The following is a 16336-nucleotide window of genomic DNA, read 5'->3' on the forward strand; positions in this document are numbered from 1 at the left end:
ACTGTTTAAGTGGTGCTAGCCCGCAGTTAGCTTTGGTGGCTCCAGTCCGGTGGCAGTTGTGGTTTTCTGGCCAGAGACACCAGCGGGAGATGAAACCCCCCAATCATCCCTTTAACACTTGTATTACCCCGAGAGGGACTACGGAAAGGACAAACAAAACAACTCAAATGTGGATTATTATGCTCAAAATGAGACATTTAAACTAACTAACTTTTTGAAGTGATTAAGAAGCCGGTGGAGAGCGATTTCTCCTCCCTGTGTAAATATTCTGCGATGAGACCCTTGTATTGTATCTATGCGTCCGACCTTCCATCAGTCGCCTTCAAGGGTCTATGAACAAGGACTGGTAGACTGATACTTTTGACAGCATCTCTTTCAGTTTCTGTCTTGTTTTGTTGCTACCTCATAGTCCTGGTTGTAACAGGCGATGAGGAAATAAGTCATAAACTTTCCAGCCATTGAAATGGTCAGAGCCGTGGGAAGACATTTTAGTTAGGGGGTGCTGAGGAAAAAAATGAACCAGAAAAACGCTTTTTCTGTGCTTCTCCTATTTATTAACCTCTTAACTCCCACCTGAACCGAGAGGATCTTTTTCCTCACGTCATCAGATTTTTTTCCCATCATTTTTTTTGTTGGGTATTCAACTCATTTTTGTCACTTTTTTGTCATTTTTTGTCACATTTTTGTCATTTTTTTTGTCTTTTTTTGTCATTTTTTGTCAATGTTTTGTAATTTTTTGGTCAAATTTTCATCATATTTTTGTATTTTTTTTGTAACATTTTGTCACATTTTTGCCACTTTTTCATACATTTTTCGTCACTTTTTTGCCTATTTTTTCCTCACTTTTTTGTCACAATTTGTCACATTTTTGTCATTTTTTTGTCATATTTTTGTCATTTTTTTGTCACATTTTTGTCACATTTTGTCATTTTTTCGTCAATTTTTTAATCAAATTTGTATCATTTTTTGTCACATTTTTGTCACATTTTTGTAAATTTTTGTCTTTTTTTGTCAAAATTTTGTAATTTTTTTGTCACATTTTTATTATATTTTTGTATTTTTTTTTGTAACATTTTGTCACATTTTTGTCATTTTTTGGTCAATTTTTTGTCACTTTTTTGTCTCTGTTTTGTTGCTATTTTTCACACCTTTTTTCCAGAAGCTTTTGGACTGGGGTAAAGCCAAACTGGAGAAAATGTGCTCGGTTCAGGTGGGAGTTAAGGGGTTATTATTGCCTGCAGTTCACAAACTATCCACCAGGGGGTGCTGCATCGCCCTCAGCACCCTGGGTTCCCACGGCCTTGGAAATGGTCCAAATCCATGCTAACGTTGGGTTGATCAGTAGGTTCCCCACTCAACACTCTTTCATGAATGCGAGCGTCCCTTTGAATGACACGACTCAAGCGTGCACACGTGGTCCTCACCATGCTGCTAATCATGGACGATCTCTCTTTGCGCAGTGATTTAACCACTTGAAAAACATCCACCAGCTTCTCTGTCTCCGCGCTGTCCAGCAAGTTCCACAGCGCCACCAGCAGGCCGGAGCGACTGGAGCCGTCACTGAAAAGAAACAAAGTCTGTACTTGAGCAGCAGTAGGTAGCAGTAATCATGCACCATACATTCTGGATTATATTGAACCTTCAAATGATCAAAAGTGTTGATTGTTTTATTTCAGCACATGAAATAGTCCATTTAGTGCAGGGCATGGGTGAAGAAACACCTGGCTGCTGTGAAAGAAGGATCTTTTAAATGGGATTCCAAAGGAGTTGTGTCTTACTTGCAGTGGACCAGAGCAGGAGACGCTCTCAGTGCTTTGCTGCTGCCACACTTGCTCCGGATGTCCCTCAGCATGTCCAAAAGCTCCTGAGCTTTCTCCGGTACCTCTCCATCCCCCCACTTCAGGAACTGGTAATGTCTGAGCGACCGGCTGTCTTTCCTCTGTACCACACACATCAGTTAAACCGAGTTATGAAACAGAGCAAAACCCGTTTCGCCGCTAGCTCAGAATGACTGACCAACAGAAGAGCATCCGAACCATAACTACCAATATACCAGTCAAGATGAAAGAGTGGACCATAAAAGCTCACACCAGACCATAACACTTTGATAGACGTGGAAAAGCACTATCTACATTGCAGTATTTGTATCATCCACACATAGAAGCAGGCCACGGACAGTCAGCGAGTCAGACAGTTGTGTTGCTAACCTTGACATGGCGGATGCTCATCACACGGCTGATGAAGACTGGAGTCATCTCCGTGGACGTCACCTCCACCTCGACGTCTCCAAAGTTTGTCTTCTCTTTGGACCAATACGTAGAGTCCTAATAGCAAACACACATAAGGAGACATGCTCATTTTCTTGTTAGCTAAAAAATAAATAAAGGCTAATTAGATTAAGGCTTGAAATCAGTTGATTCCGTGAAATAATTGGACATTTATATTTTTTATGTGAAAGCTTGGATATTACAGTGAAGGCATTGTATCTTTAATATGTTTGGCTGCCTGTTTTCAAACAGGATGGAGTGACCCAATATTGTGTACAATATTAGTTTATATTATTTTATGGTGATGATTTCACTAGTCCCCTCCTGGAACCGCCACCTTAACGTAATGGAGGGGTTTGAGTGCCCGAATGATCTTAGGAGCTCTGTTGTCGGGGCTTTGTGCCCCTGGTAGGGTCTCCCATGGCAAACAGGTCCGAAGTGACGGGTTCGACAAAGAGCGGTTCAGAAGCTCCTTATGAGAGACCAACAGGTCCGTTAAATTGTGAGGCCGTCCTTCTGTGGACCCACCACCTGCAGGAGGAGCCATAGGGGCTGGTGCAATGTGATTTGGGCAGCTCCAACAGCTGCCCCCACGGCCCGGAAACGGACAATTGGAAGAAGATGAATAGATGGATGGATTTCACTAGTGAAGGGCGAGTGACGTGACACTTCAAGGTTTTAAAAGGCTTGAGAGCGGCTTCATTCTGTTGGAACAATGACTTCCTTTGAACAAACAACCTGATACTGTTTGAATGATCAGGCCATCATTCTCTGTAATGTGGTTCTGTGACGGGGAGCTCCATTGGGCAGAGCTGACTTTGTCACCTGCCATACTGCTGCTCAGACGAAGGACATACAGGGTTGCCAGGTCTCGGCAGCCAAACCCGCCCACAACCATCTCCTTCTTATTGAAAAAGCAGCTCTGCGAGCCTTGGATTTGAGATGTTGTCATTCAAAATAGTGATTTTGATCAAGAAATAATGTACCGTAAATGCTCTAATATAGGCCGGGGCCTTTAATTACTCAAGGGCATCTAGGCCTTTATTTCTATTTGAGCAAAACCGACGACCAGGAAAATAAAGAAAAACAAGATTTGTGTCCATTTGCACCTAAAATATTAGGTTCATTTATTAATTAACATTTCAAATCCTCTCCCAGCGGCTGGAACATTGACGCCTTTTATTTTGTCGGGACAACAGGAAGTGTTTCGTTGCTGTTAGCGGAGCTTTGACATCAATGTCACTGCAGGTTTCTGTTTCGTTTTTACCGCGGACCGGATTTTTTGTTGTTTTCTTGTGTAAAAGGCGAGTTTAGACGGAGCGTTTGTGTTTGTGATCGATCATGAGACTGACCCGAGAGAAGACGAGACGCTCACGCTGATGGGAGGAGTTATTTTGAGGCGTGGGACTGACCTGCACACGGAGCAGCTGGACGTGCTTTGAAGACGCGATGGTGACTTTATTAAAACCCTGGAGGATCACACAACATTTGTTGCTTTCCCTGTTTCCACAAATAGTCACAGGAGGTTTGAAAAGTGGCTAAATCTGTGTCAAAGTTACGCTCGGATCAGCTCCTCCAGCGCCCCCATCGGCCCGGGTTCTCGTTTGTTTACTTCCTGCACATGAGTTTTCATTTACACGAGCATGAGACAAATTCCTAACATGGGGATTATTTCTACCGCTATAGTTTCTAATAAAAGCCCCGGCCTGTTTTAGAGACCGGCTTTAATTTGCCTCCGCCAGCCGCGAACCCGGCCTCTGATAGAGACCCGGCCGCTAATGCAATACAGGCCAGTATTAGAGAATTTACGGTATAAATAGCCCATTTTACATTGAAAACTGCAATCTCCACGGCAAGTCTTAAAAAGCCACCCAATTCCGCTGTTTAACTGCAGACCTGGCACCATCTTTTTACATCTTTCAATGTGAGCAAATTTAGCCCGTTTGCTGTCGAAGGTTCTCCAGGACCAGGCAGGGACAGTGTATGCTCATGAACAAGCCACTCTCAAACACACTCATTCATCCTGGCCTATTGTACATGTTTTTAGTGGTAGGGGAAACTAGAGCACCCAGAGAACATGCAAACTCTACACAGAAAGGCCCCGTCCAGGTGGGAATCGAACCCGGGACCTTCTGACTGTGAAGCATGAACGCTAACCACTGCCCATCACCAAAGTAAGGACCAGGAAGCATCTGTGATATAAAGCTGTGAGCCGCCCTGAGCCGCTCTGACTGAAGAGAGAAAGAAGAACAGAGCAGAGTTACCGGGTCGTCCAGTTTGCTGTCAGGGAACATGACGATGTGGGACACTTTCTTCTGGTGCACCATGAGCCAGAAGTCTGCAGCTGTGTCTGTGAGAGGGGTCTGAGCCGTGATGAAGCAGCGAGGGCCCCAGTAACCCTGCGCACACACAACAGGAAACATTTCATCAGATGACATCTAGTTCAAAGGTCAAATGCTTTATGTTTTTATTTAACAGATCCTCATTTGCGCAGCCAAACCAGGTGTCAGTATCTAAAATAAAGGTCACGGACACACCTCAGACCTTAAGGCTCTCAGCTCTGTTTGCTGGGTTAGAGAGGGGACATTTACATCATCGGAGCCCATACTCACGCCGATGTGTGAAGCGTTGATGTACTTGCTCGATTCCTCTTCCTCATCAGAAGACTCCTCCTCCTCCTCATCATCCTCACTGTCCTGACTGGGATCGTCGTCCAACCGCACCAGCACACGGTTATAGTCATCTGAGGCACAAGCAGAACACAACTTCAAATCAATACTTCTTTCTCAAAAATAAAGCAAAGATTTACAGAAAAGTGGCGACTAAGAGACAACGTGTCAACGGAAAAAATATCTAACATCTAATAATGCATATTTGTAATCAACACGGGACAGTGGTTGAGTGGTTATCAATGTTTCTACAACAGATGTTTTCCATGTGTTAATCCCTGATCTCGCTCAAGAGTTGGGTCCACACTCTGTGGTCGTCCCAGTGACAGTGAGGGGTGGCTCAGATTCAGAGGACACATTTCCCAAAAGAGACTTTCAGCCTCAAGGAGCAGGTCAAAGGCATTTAATAAAACTCTAGATCGGACGTGACGCTCGTTGATGAGCAAACGTGGCGGCCATCTTGTGACCGGCCGGTGAAGCTAACCCCTATGCCAGCAATGTTTAACAAGGAGCAACATTTTCATTGATCCAACGGCAGAATGTGAGACACACTCACTGTTTGAAGTTGGTTTATTCCTTCTAAGTGTCGTATCTCAGTCTGGATCAGATCATTTCTTTGAAATGTCGTTCAGTCGTATTAGCTTTGTTTGCTTCATTCAATCCCAGGGTTCAGTGGTTAACATTCACTGTATCACTGTCTCATGTTCAATAAATATTGGTCATTTTTCATTTATTTTTTTTGGTTGTGTTTTGTCCATTTTACAGTGGAGAGCCAGGCACAAGATGGCTGCCAATATTTCCACTTGTTCAAACGTATTACTATGGCCATGTCCTATCTAGAGTTTGATTAAAGATCTTTGGAGCCAGTCTTTAAAATGATGCGCCTCACGCCAATATGGACCTATATTATTCTATCCACAGAGCACATTCTAAACATATGCAGGAGCCTCATGTTTTTGTGCTTTCAAAAAGAAAGGCTGTATCCAAACCAAACAAAAGGATAACAAGACCCCAAGAAAATGAAATGACTCTTTCAAAAAGGTCAAATAAATTAGCAAAAGTAAAAACCTGAATGAATTAATAAAAGACAGTAAACTGACATGGGATGACGGTGGAGGAGCGGTTCTTCTGCTTGTTCTCCTCGGTGATCCCAGCGTTGTACGTTCTCCAGTTCTTATACACAGGCATTCTCTGGAAAAACACACATTTAGGTTTGAATACACAATAAAACCAGCCAAGTAGTGTAGTGTCTGAGGAGTCGCCGGGTTAATATAAACTGGTGCACGACCAAAAGGACACATTGAGAGCCAGCACTGTGTGGTCCAGCTGTCCCTTTTTAAACCCTCACCTGAACCAAGCACATTTACTCCAGATTTGCTTCATCCAAATCTAAAAGCTTCTTGAAAAAAGTGTCATAATAGCAACAAAAATGAGACGAAAACAAGGATGAAAATGCAACAAAAGAGCCACAAAAAAGTGACAAAAAGTGATGAAAAAGTGGCAAAAAACAATAAAAAAAAGCAATGAAAACGACAACGCGAGGAAAAAGATCCATTATCCGTTTTGTAGGTCTTAGCTTTCAAATGAAGCTTTACACTAGCTTATGGATTTGGGCAAAGCTGAACTGGAGAAAATGCATTGGGTTAAGGCGGGGGTTAAGAGGTTAAAATGTGTCAAATGTTTAATGAGTTAAGTGAAGTGAACTTAGTGAGAGAGGGACGTGAATCCCAGGGGTGGGTGTGAGTACCTGGAACTCCTCGTGCATGAGGGTGCTCTCCTCCTCTGTGCTCTGCTCCTTCAGGGCGCTCAGTGATGAGTGCAGCTCACTCAGGCTGATCTCGGTCTCTCCAAACTGGTTATGCTCCAGCAGGGCCTGATAGATGAGGATGTACTGGGCCTGGAAGCACACGCACACATGCACTTCAGCGCACTCACATCATCCTGCACGTCTCTCATTTTGATGTAGTCCTTTCAGAAAGTTTACAGCCCTCTTTAAATCATTTTTTATTTCAAGATCATTTTAATAGATTTGGAAAAATATGAAAACATTATATACTATCAGTCTGCAGCCATTTTGACCCAGGTCATGTGACGCCTGTCGACACCCACACGACTGATAGGTCCTGCTATGGCTGTATAACCAGGCAGTGTGTGTGGTATCTGTATCTAGTACTTAGTTACAGTAACTCAAGTACATGTACTTAACTCACTTTTTTACCTTGATCTTTAACTGTACTCTTGCAAGTAGTTTTATCATACAGTACTTTTGACTTGTACTTGAGTAATATTAAAAAACTTGAGTAAAAAAAATCATTCTGACGAGTAAAAAATATGTACTTAATGTTTTGTTTACTTAATGGTTTCCTTTTTTATTATTATTGTTTATGGCACAATATTCACATTATTTCATGTTTTCATAAATCAGACTTTTACGCTCAAACAATTAACTCAAGTTTCAACAGATTCTGCAAGTACTTTTTTACTCTTGAGTAAATATTTGGGCCACTACATTTTACTTTCATTTTTACTTCTACTAGTAAAATAATTTCAATGTAACGTTACTTGTAGCGATGGGCGATACCAAATTTTTTGGAATCGATACGATACCGATACTTTTGGGGTCATTTTTGTCGATACCGATACCGATGCCGATACTGGGTGAATGTATTTCAATCAATTTACATTTCTAAAACTGGTTATTTTATATAATTAACTGGTCAATTAAAATTATATTACTTTAACTGGTTAATCAAACAGTACTAATGTGAAATTAAATACATAAACAACATTTTAAATTAATACTTAAATGACAAACAGAACCTAAACCAGAATGATATGCCTGGCTCAGTTCAATCCTTTGCTGTTGTGACTGTTTTGGCTCAGAACAAAGGAATAAATCATCCGTTTGGGTTGATAATTGCTGCCCCGCCTTCTTTTAACATACGCAAATTAGTATCGATACTTTTTGCCCAATATCGATACTTAAAAAGTAGCCGTTTGGTATCGATATATCGATACTTTGATATCGATTCGCCCGTCCCTTGTTACTTGAGTAAGAGCTGAGGAGCGAGGAAGAGGAGCCCAACCCTTCACTCCAGTAGAAGAAGATGGATTTGTGCACGTAAACCAGTCAGGGATAAAGCGTTCTGCTGATGTCGGCTTGACTGCCTCTAAAATCCTGCACCGTCACTACAAAAGGTGTCACTTCGGGTCTGAATTACCGTCACGCACGAGCTTAATATAGAACTGCAGTCACGCGTAAGACCTGAGGTGGCAGTAGTGAGTATAAAATGACTTTCAGCTTGCATCTAGTTACTCTACTCACGCATCAAAAAAAGGAGACGCACGAGGTCAGAAAGCCAAACAAGGCTTGGGTGAAGTGTTGGTATGTGGAAGAACTATCCGACTGTCACCAGAGCAAAATCAAAGAATCAACAAACACCGTAATAATACCAGGAGTAGTTTCGAAATCCGCGCAGTAATCTTCACTTTACTGTGCGGATGCCAAATTACTCCTGGTATTATTACGCCTTACAATATAGTTCCCCTTTTTATCCGCTTAGAAAATCCACATTGTTTAATTTTGTGTAATTATACTTTGTAGTGGAACACTTCACGTAACCATATTTAAATAGGGAAAACGTGGAAGAGCTTGGTAGCTTCTATCTTGACCTGTTTTGGAGCTATAGTGGAGAGAGGGAGAGGCTAAATGCTAACGCCGTCTGCGCTGTGTTTACGTGACTGAAGGCACGGGTGAAGATCAGACATGTCCTAAAGAACTCGTCAAAGCTCAGGTAAGAACATATCTCAGTATAAAAAGGTAGCCTATTCCTTTAAGCTTGTGGTAACGCACCAATAAAATATAAAGTTTGTATTTGTGTGTGTGTGTTCTTGTAATTAAGACATTGTGAGGACCAATTTGAGTTTTTAACCAACAGGGTGAGGACTTATTTGAAGGACTGTTTGAGGGTCAAGATGTGGTTTTAGGGCTAGTGTTGGAATTGGGTTGAGATTAGGGTTAGGGTCTGGGGAATACATTATGTCTATGAGTGTTCTCAGTGAGATAGAATTACAAACGTGTGTGTGTGTGTGTGTCCTGCAAACAAACAATAGCTATCAATTGTATGAGTGTATGAGTATTAACTCCATTAGAGTAAAGATGACACACAGTCCAGTGCTGTTTGCTTGTTATACTCCTGTACGTCAGACGCTAACAGAACTTATTCAGGCTGTAATCACCTCCACTTGCACCATGAGGCACCTCTGTCTGCGCAGCTGCACCACGTATCCATAAATGTCCACTCTTCCCTCGGCCTCCAGACCCTCCATCATGGCATCGATGCCAATGTAGGTGCCGGTCCGGCCCACCCCAGCGCTGCAAAGAGAGAAAGGGTGCTCACCAACATGTTCTGAAGTGCAGTAGTTTTAGCAGTTCATATTTTAGCTTTCTCTCATATGTACATTCCTCTGGAGGCTTCAAATGCGCACTGTACTGAATTAGATTTAACACATGAATCTCAAATCTAAGTGCAATGAGCCCGCATCATGTTGCCCTCCCCAAGAGTTGGATGTGAAAGAACTGTTTGTAGAAAAAAAAAAAGTAGAAGGCCCCCTAGTGGCGGTTACAGATTCAAACCAGAAGGGAAAGAGGAAGTGTTGTTTGTAACGTGTGGTCCACAGACCTGCAGTGCACGACGATGGGTCCGCTGAACAGGTTCTTGAAGGCGTTGACGCGGCGTCTCAGCTTGAGCAGCAGGTGGGGGTCGCCCGGCACGCCGTGGTCGGGCCAGCTCAGGAACTGGATGTGGGTCACCTCCCGCTCGCTGTTCTTTTCCCTCTTCTGCACATGCACACAATCACATCACAGCTTTCTATATAGATGCACAGTGAAGTGGTGGGCAGCTGCTTAGCCTTTGGTGGTAACTATGGTGACCGTGAAAATGCAGAGTTTTGGACTACTATTATGTCATTGAACTACTTTTGATTATTGTTTAATTTGGATTATTTTTAATACAAGAATAACTTCATTTTGCCTGGAGAAATGGTGACATTTTGGGATTACATATGGTTATATTCAAAGCTGAGGAAAAACAAGAGTGGAAAAAATATTTGTCTAGGAGAAATGGAGAAAAGCATAATGGTTCAACAGCCCATAAATACTTAAAGCAGGGGTATTCTGCTTTTTTCAATCACATAGCACCAGTCTATATCACACTACAATGATGAGCAAACCTTCTGTTGGTCTGTAAATGCAGTAAATTAGAATAACTGCCTTGTATCAAATTGCTCTCTCAAAATGGCTGAAAAAGTGGGGAGGGCAGGGTCGGACTGGGACTGAAAAACAGCCCTGGACTCTGACCAGCCTGGCCCAAATTAGCGTAAATGTGCACTTAACACCCGCCTTAACAGAGCGCATTTTCTCCTGTTCTGCTTTACCCAAATCTAAAAGCTTCTCGACCTACAAAGTGATTGCAACTTTTTGTCAAGTCGCCGCATTTTTTCTCATGGTTTAGTTGTTTCTTCATTACTTTCTGTGGCTTTTTGTCACTTATTTGTCACATTTTTTGAATAATTTTTTTGTTATGGTCCTGTCACGTTTTTGTGGCCTTTTCGTTGCGTTGTTGTCGTGTTTTTCTTGACTTTTCATCAAATTTTTTGTCACTTTCTTTGATGCTTTTCCGGCACATTTTTGTTTTGTTTTCATCCTCTTTTTCAGGAGCAGTGGTTGGTTACTCGGCTGGTGACGAAAGCTCGGAGGCGTCTCCAGGAGGTGGGGGCGTTCCTAGGAGGACTCAGGCAAACCTATCCCTAAAATGGCCGCCATCAGAGTTTTAACAGATTACTCAGAAATACGTGAATGTGCCAAGGCAACACTTCAGGCATGTTTTTAATGAGGGAACGACATAATAACATGATGTAAAGCTTGAAAAAGTCCATTTTGCGTAATACCCCCCCTTCAAAAAACACAATACTAGCCAGGATCTAATGCTAGCTTCATGCTACATATGCTAATGTTAGCTATGAATGTTGTTTTTTCACTTCTACTGAACAATTTGAAAAAAAAAAAACAAGTAGGGACCCAATTTTGGCTTTTTTTTTGGTATGTGATAATGTGATCTGCCAGAAAATGTGAAAAATGTTGACTCTCAAAATAGGTTTCCTTCCCCCTCGGCTAGGCCACGTCCCCTTGTATGACACATTGCCGTCTGTGTCTCTACAAGAGCATGCACATTCATACAAAAATGACTGCTACTATTTCTGTAGAGATAAATTGCCCTCTTGGGTAGTTTAAAGGTCTGGAAATAGTGTCTTATTCCTTGTTAAGATCAACTGTAGGTTCCTGCTCTCACCCACAGCCTTGAGCCCTTGGAATATAGAATAAAATGAGCATTGGATCTTCATATCTGCTGGCCTGTGTGTGCAGAGACGGTGGGAAAGTGTGCAGGCTTACGTTGGTCAGGCTGAGGTGGCGGATGGTGTAGTCGGGGCAGTGGTCTTCAGAGTTAACCTTCACCACAAACTCCTCAAAGATCTCAGCTCCTCGCTCCATGCTCGGCCAGTACTCCGCACACTTAGCCTGAAAACAAGACGTCACACGGAACCTTCACTGTGACATACTTTGCAAATCAAACTTGGCCAAATCTCGGGTAAAATCCTAGCAGAATATCACTGTGACAGAAACGGTGATATTTTATGTACACTGCGTTCCAAATTATTATGCAAATGACATTTTTCTAAGATTTTCTAAATTGTCAACTCAAATGAGAGTCAGCATAATTTTTAAGTCTTTACCTGGTAGAGGATCATTTAAATGTGGTGAAAAAAAATTCCTAGTGATAACAGTATTTTTTTCAAAAATAAATATAGTAAAAACCTCAAAATCCACTGTTCCAAGTTATTATGCAACTCATCGTTTCAATACATTTTAAAGCTTGTAGTTAACTGAAAATGGTCATTTGTTGTATTTGTAGCATTAGGAGGTCATACTTACTGAAATCAAAAGCTATTTCAATCAAAAAAATATTAACAGGTCAAGTTATATTTTAACATAGGAGCCCTTGTGTGATAGCAGCTTTAAAATGCTTAAATCCATTAAAATTGTACGTTTTTGGACAGTTTCTGCTTGGATTTGTTTGCATGATGTCAGAATAACCTCCCAGAGCTGCCGTTTGGATGAAAACTGCCTCCCACCCTCATAGAAGTTTTTTTTGTTGAGGCTCCAAATGTTCTCAACAGGGTTGAGGTCAGGGGAGGAGGGGGTCCACATCATGAGTTTCTCTCCTTTTATGCCCATAGCAGCCAGTGATGCAGAGGTATTCTTTGCAGTATGACATGGTGCGTTGTCATGCATGAAGAGGATTTTGTTTGGGAAAGCACGGCTCTTCTTTTTGTAGCATAGAAGACAGTTGTCAGTCAAAAACTCCACATATTTTTCAAAGGTCATTTTCACACCTTCAGGGAGCCTAAAAGGGCCTAATGGGGCCGACCAGCTCTCTCACCAGGATTCTGGCCCAAAACATGACTCCGCCACCTCCTTACTGACGTCACAGCCTTGTTGGGACATTGTGGTCATTCACCAACCATTCACTACTCCATTGATTTGACCATCCAGGGCTACACGGCCTCATCAGTGAACAAGACTGTTTGAAAATGAGTCCTCATGTATTTCTGAGCCACTGCAGCCGTTTCTGTTCATCAGCATTCAATTAACCGTTTAGGGGAGGCCCAGATAGAAGGTTTATGCACAACTGCAGCCTCTGGAGGGTCCTACACCTTGATGTTTGGGGGACTCCAGAGGCACCAGCAGCTTCAAATACCTGTCTGCTGCTTTGTGGCAGCTGTTCTCCTAATCTGATGTGTTTGTCCGGCAGAAACCGTCCATATTGTGCCTTTATCGGCACAAAACGGAGTGTGCTCTGAATCATCCACAAATCTCTTATCAGTACGATGATTACACTTAATCTTTCATGAAATATCGAAGGTTTTCATACCTAGACCAAGGCATTCAACTATTTCACGCTTTTCATCAGCAGAAAGTCCCTTTTTCTTTGCCATATTGCTTAAAAATGATGATCTGCATAATAAAGTGGAACACCCTTTTTCAGTAGTTTTTCCCTTAACTGGGCTTAACCCGACAACTAATTATCCCAGGTCTCTGAGATTAATGTCAGTGATTCATAGAGCCCCAAGACACGATACCATCCATGAGTTTCATTATTATTGTTTTTTTTTTTACCTTTTTGACACAAAAATCCAATTTGCATAATAATTTGGAACGCAGTGTATTCATTGATTTATTTGGTTGGGACAGCGCATGTTAATGAACAAGCACTCTGTATTGTAGGGCTGATTTGCCTCCATTGTCCCACAATTACACTCTCAAACATCCTGGCCTATTGTGCATGTTTTTAGTGGAAGGGGAAACCAGAGTACCCGGAGGAAACCTATGCAGACACGGGGAAAACATGCAAACTCCACACAGAAAGGCCCCGTCCAGGTGGGAGTCAAACCTGGGACCTTCTAGCTGTGAAGCACAAGCGCTAACCGCTGCGCCACCATAAAATCTACAGAAAAATATTGTGAGGGACTGTGCTCACCCTGCTTCCCTCCTCACAGCGCGTTACCATGACGATGACTGAGGATTTTTGCTCCCAAACCATTCTCCAGAAATCAGTGATGCTCTCTTCCTTTGGCCCTGCGACACATCGTTTATATTAATATACAACAATAATAATAATAATAATGTACATTTATGTTTATTTTACCTTGTGCTGCAATGTACTTTTTGGCCTCCTTGTACCCCTGTAGCCGACACACACATAATGATGCTTTATTCGCACATACAGAACTGACTAGAACATATGATTCATTTTGGTCGTGGGTGATAAAGATAAAAAGAATGGAGTACATCGATGAAGCTGGCGTTGATGTAGTCGCAGCCCGGCTCTCCGTTCCCGGTGGTCAGCTGCACGCGGTTATAGTCATCTGTGGTCAAAACAAACAAAGGATGAAACGACCTCTTCCTGATCAGCTTTGGCGGTTTTGATGGTCATGAGAGCCGGCTCACAGGGCAGGATGTCCACGTAGCGGTTCTTGATGGCGTTGCTGTTTTTCTTAGCCTCCTTCATTGTGAACTTGGAGAAGATTCTTGGGATGCTCTGATGAAACAAACGGTAAATGTCCATCATTCTCGATTCTAAAACAACCCATTGTCCAGAAAATGACTGGACCAATAGGACTTTTTCTGTAATGAGAAGCGATCTGTCCTCCTCTGTCACCTCTTTGTTTTGTGGAGTGCCCCAGGGCTCCATTTTGGGCCCTGTGCTGTTTCCGCTTTACATGTTGCCACTGGTGTCAATCATCGCTCGACACAATTTGCAGTTTTACTTACCAGTGTTTCCAAACAAAAGAGGTGCCCCTCAAGCCCTAACACAGTGGTTCTCAACCTGCGGGTCGCGAGACAAATTTGGGGGGGTCGCCAGATCATGTAGATAAAATATACATACATTTTTTAGCGGATATTATAATATTCCCCTCTTGGAACCGCCACCTTAACGTGGTGGAGGGGTTTGAGCACCTGAATGATCCTGGGGGCTCTGTTGTCGGGGGCTTCGTGCCCCTGGTAGGGTCTCCCATGGCAAACAGGTCCTATAGGTGACGGGTCAGACAAAGAGCGGTTCAGAAGCCCCTTATGAGAGACCAACCGGCCCGGTTTGAATTGTGAGGCCGTCCTTCTGTGGACCCACCACCTGCAGGGGGCGCCATAAGGGGCTGGTGCAATATGATTTGGGCAGCTTCAACAGTTGCCCCCACGACCCGGAAACGGAAAAGTGGAAGAAAATGGATGGATGGATATTATAATATTGTATTGTCGTGTGTGTGTGTGCTATTTTACCAGAGTGCCATTATAGGTTTGTAATTTGATGAATTTTATTTTAGCCATTTGTTTTATTCTTTGTTTTTTAAGAAATGTTACGATTTCTCACGGTATGACCCGGGCAGGGGGTCACAAACCCCTTTAACTGTTTTAATGGGGGTCGTGGCTCCAAAAGGTTGAGAACCACACTGCAAAAAGTATTTAACTAGATCAGTATAAGCATAATAATCCAAATTTTAGCTGTTTTGACTAGTTAAGAAGTTCTTGGGCATTTGTCCTAGATTATTTCACTTGTTCTGAGATGTTTCTGACTCGTTTCGATACATTTCGTCCTTATTTCAGGTCATTTTCTTTGCCAATGGGGTAAGAAAAGTAAGGATTAAACAACTCGGAGCCGTGCATTCGACGGTTATAATGCACGACGCGGAGTCAAGAACACCACGACGCGAGTGGTGTTCTTGACTCCGCGTCGTGCATTATAACCGTCGAATGCACGGCTCCGAGTTGTTTAATCCGCTTATACCATGGTCCCACAAACGTAACATTTATAATAAGTATTTGTTTCATTGACTAAACTCACTAAATATGCCAGACCACCGGGACTATTTTATGTAGGTTATTAGCCGGTCACTGAAGGCTCGTCTCAGAGCGAGTCATTCTCCGCAGCTATTACGAGGATCTCAGTCAGACGCAACCAAACAACATAAGCACAGAATCACAACACAACAGGACTAACCCGGCACTTTTCCGTGGAAGTAAACACCGATATGCGGCACTCGTGGGCAGGAGTTATTTACCTTTTACAAGGTTTAACCTGAAGCTAGCTAGCTAGCTCAACCAGCTCAACTGTTTATGGAAACAGCTGCGGTGGAGTCGCTCACACCTGGGCCCCCCAACTGAAACTTTTATGTTTGACTTTACTAATCCAGACAAATATGCTTCAATGCAGGATCATTTTATGTACGCCTGAAAATCATGAATAGCCTTAACCGTTTCCAATATAAATGGAAAGCTCATATGTTATTAACAGTGGCTAACCTAGCTGCTCACTCTCCTCTACTTCACATTTATCAAACATTTTGTTTTGGCCAAAAACGTTGAAATTAAACAAAATCCATCTCATACGTTCCTGTCAGTCACTAATTACGCGTTTATCTGATTCAGCTGTGTCATGCGTTGCTATGGCGATGCCCACAGCGGAGTGATATCCCAGTGATTTAACTACCGGACTACGTGTGCGGTTATACCAAAATAATGCACGCTTGTTAGCACCCACCAGCCAATCAGAATCGAGTATTCACCCAGACCATGGTATAATTGGTCTTATCTCATTGGCAATTTTACTTTCTTATTTCAAGCGAGATTTACCCTAGAACTGGTCTGAAATGTCCTCAAACAAGCAAAGTAAACTTGGTCCGATCAGGAAAAGTGTCTAAATGAGTGAAAACCGCTCAAAACAAGATACATTTCCTCAATTCAAGTCATTTAAGCCAATGCTTGATATTTACTTTTTGTAGTGCACT

The 16336-nt window shown here is 42.5% G+C and overlaps 1 protein-coding gene across 1 annotated transcript in view; it reads right to left on the reverse strand.

Annotated features, from left to right (window-relative positions):
• The window catches only part of ptprc (protein tyrosine phosphatase receptor type C), a gene marked incomplete at its 5' end in the record, with an annotated part of 45860 nt that overhangs the window by 1613 nt on the left and 27911 nt on the right, over positions 1–16336 (reverse strand). The window contains 14 exons of the mRNA XM_079581141.1: positions 1425–1560; positions 1779–1939; positions 2208–2324; positions 4532–4666; positions 4880–5010; positions 6037–6127; positions 6684–6833; positions 9176–9311; positions 9619–9776; positions 11388–11513; positions 13534–13631; positions 13702–13738; positions 13845–13921; positions 14004–14094. Of these exons, the coding sequence (XP_079437267.1) occupies positions 1425–1560; positions 1779–1939; positions 2208–2324; positions 4532–4666; positions 4880–5010; positions 6037–6127; positions 6684–6833; positions 9176–9311; positions 9619–9776; positions 11388–11513; positions 13534–13631; positions 13702–13738; positions 13845–13921; positions 14004–14094 (1644 nt within the window). The remainder of the gene's footprint in view (positions 1–1424; positions 1561–1778; positions 1940–2207; positions 2325–4531; positions 4667–4879; positions 5011–6036; positions 6128–6683; positions 6834–9175; positions 9312–9618; positions 9777–11387; positions 11514–13533; positions 13632–13701; positions 13739–13844; positions 13922–14003; positions 14095–16336) is intronic.

Source organism: Gobius niger (genome assembly GCF_951799975.1).
Source record: "Gobius niger genome assembly, chromosome: 22".
Taxonomy (NCBI): Eukaryota; Metazoa; Chordata; class Actinopteri; order Gobiiformes; family Gobiidae; genus Gobius; species Gobius niger.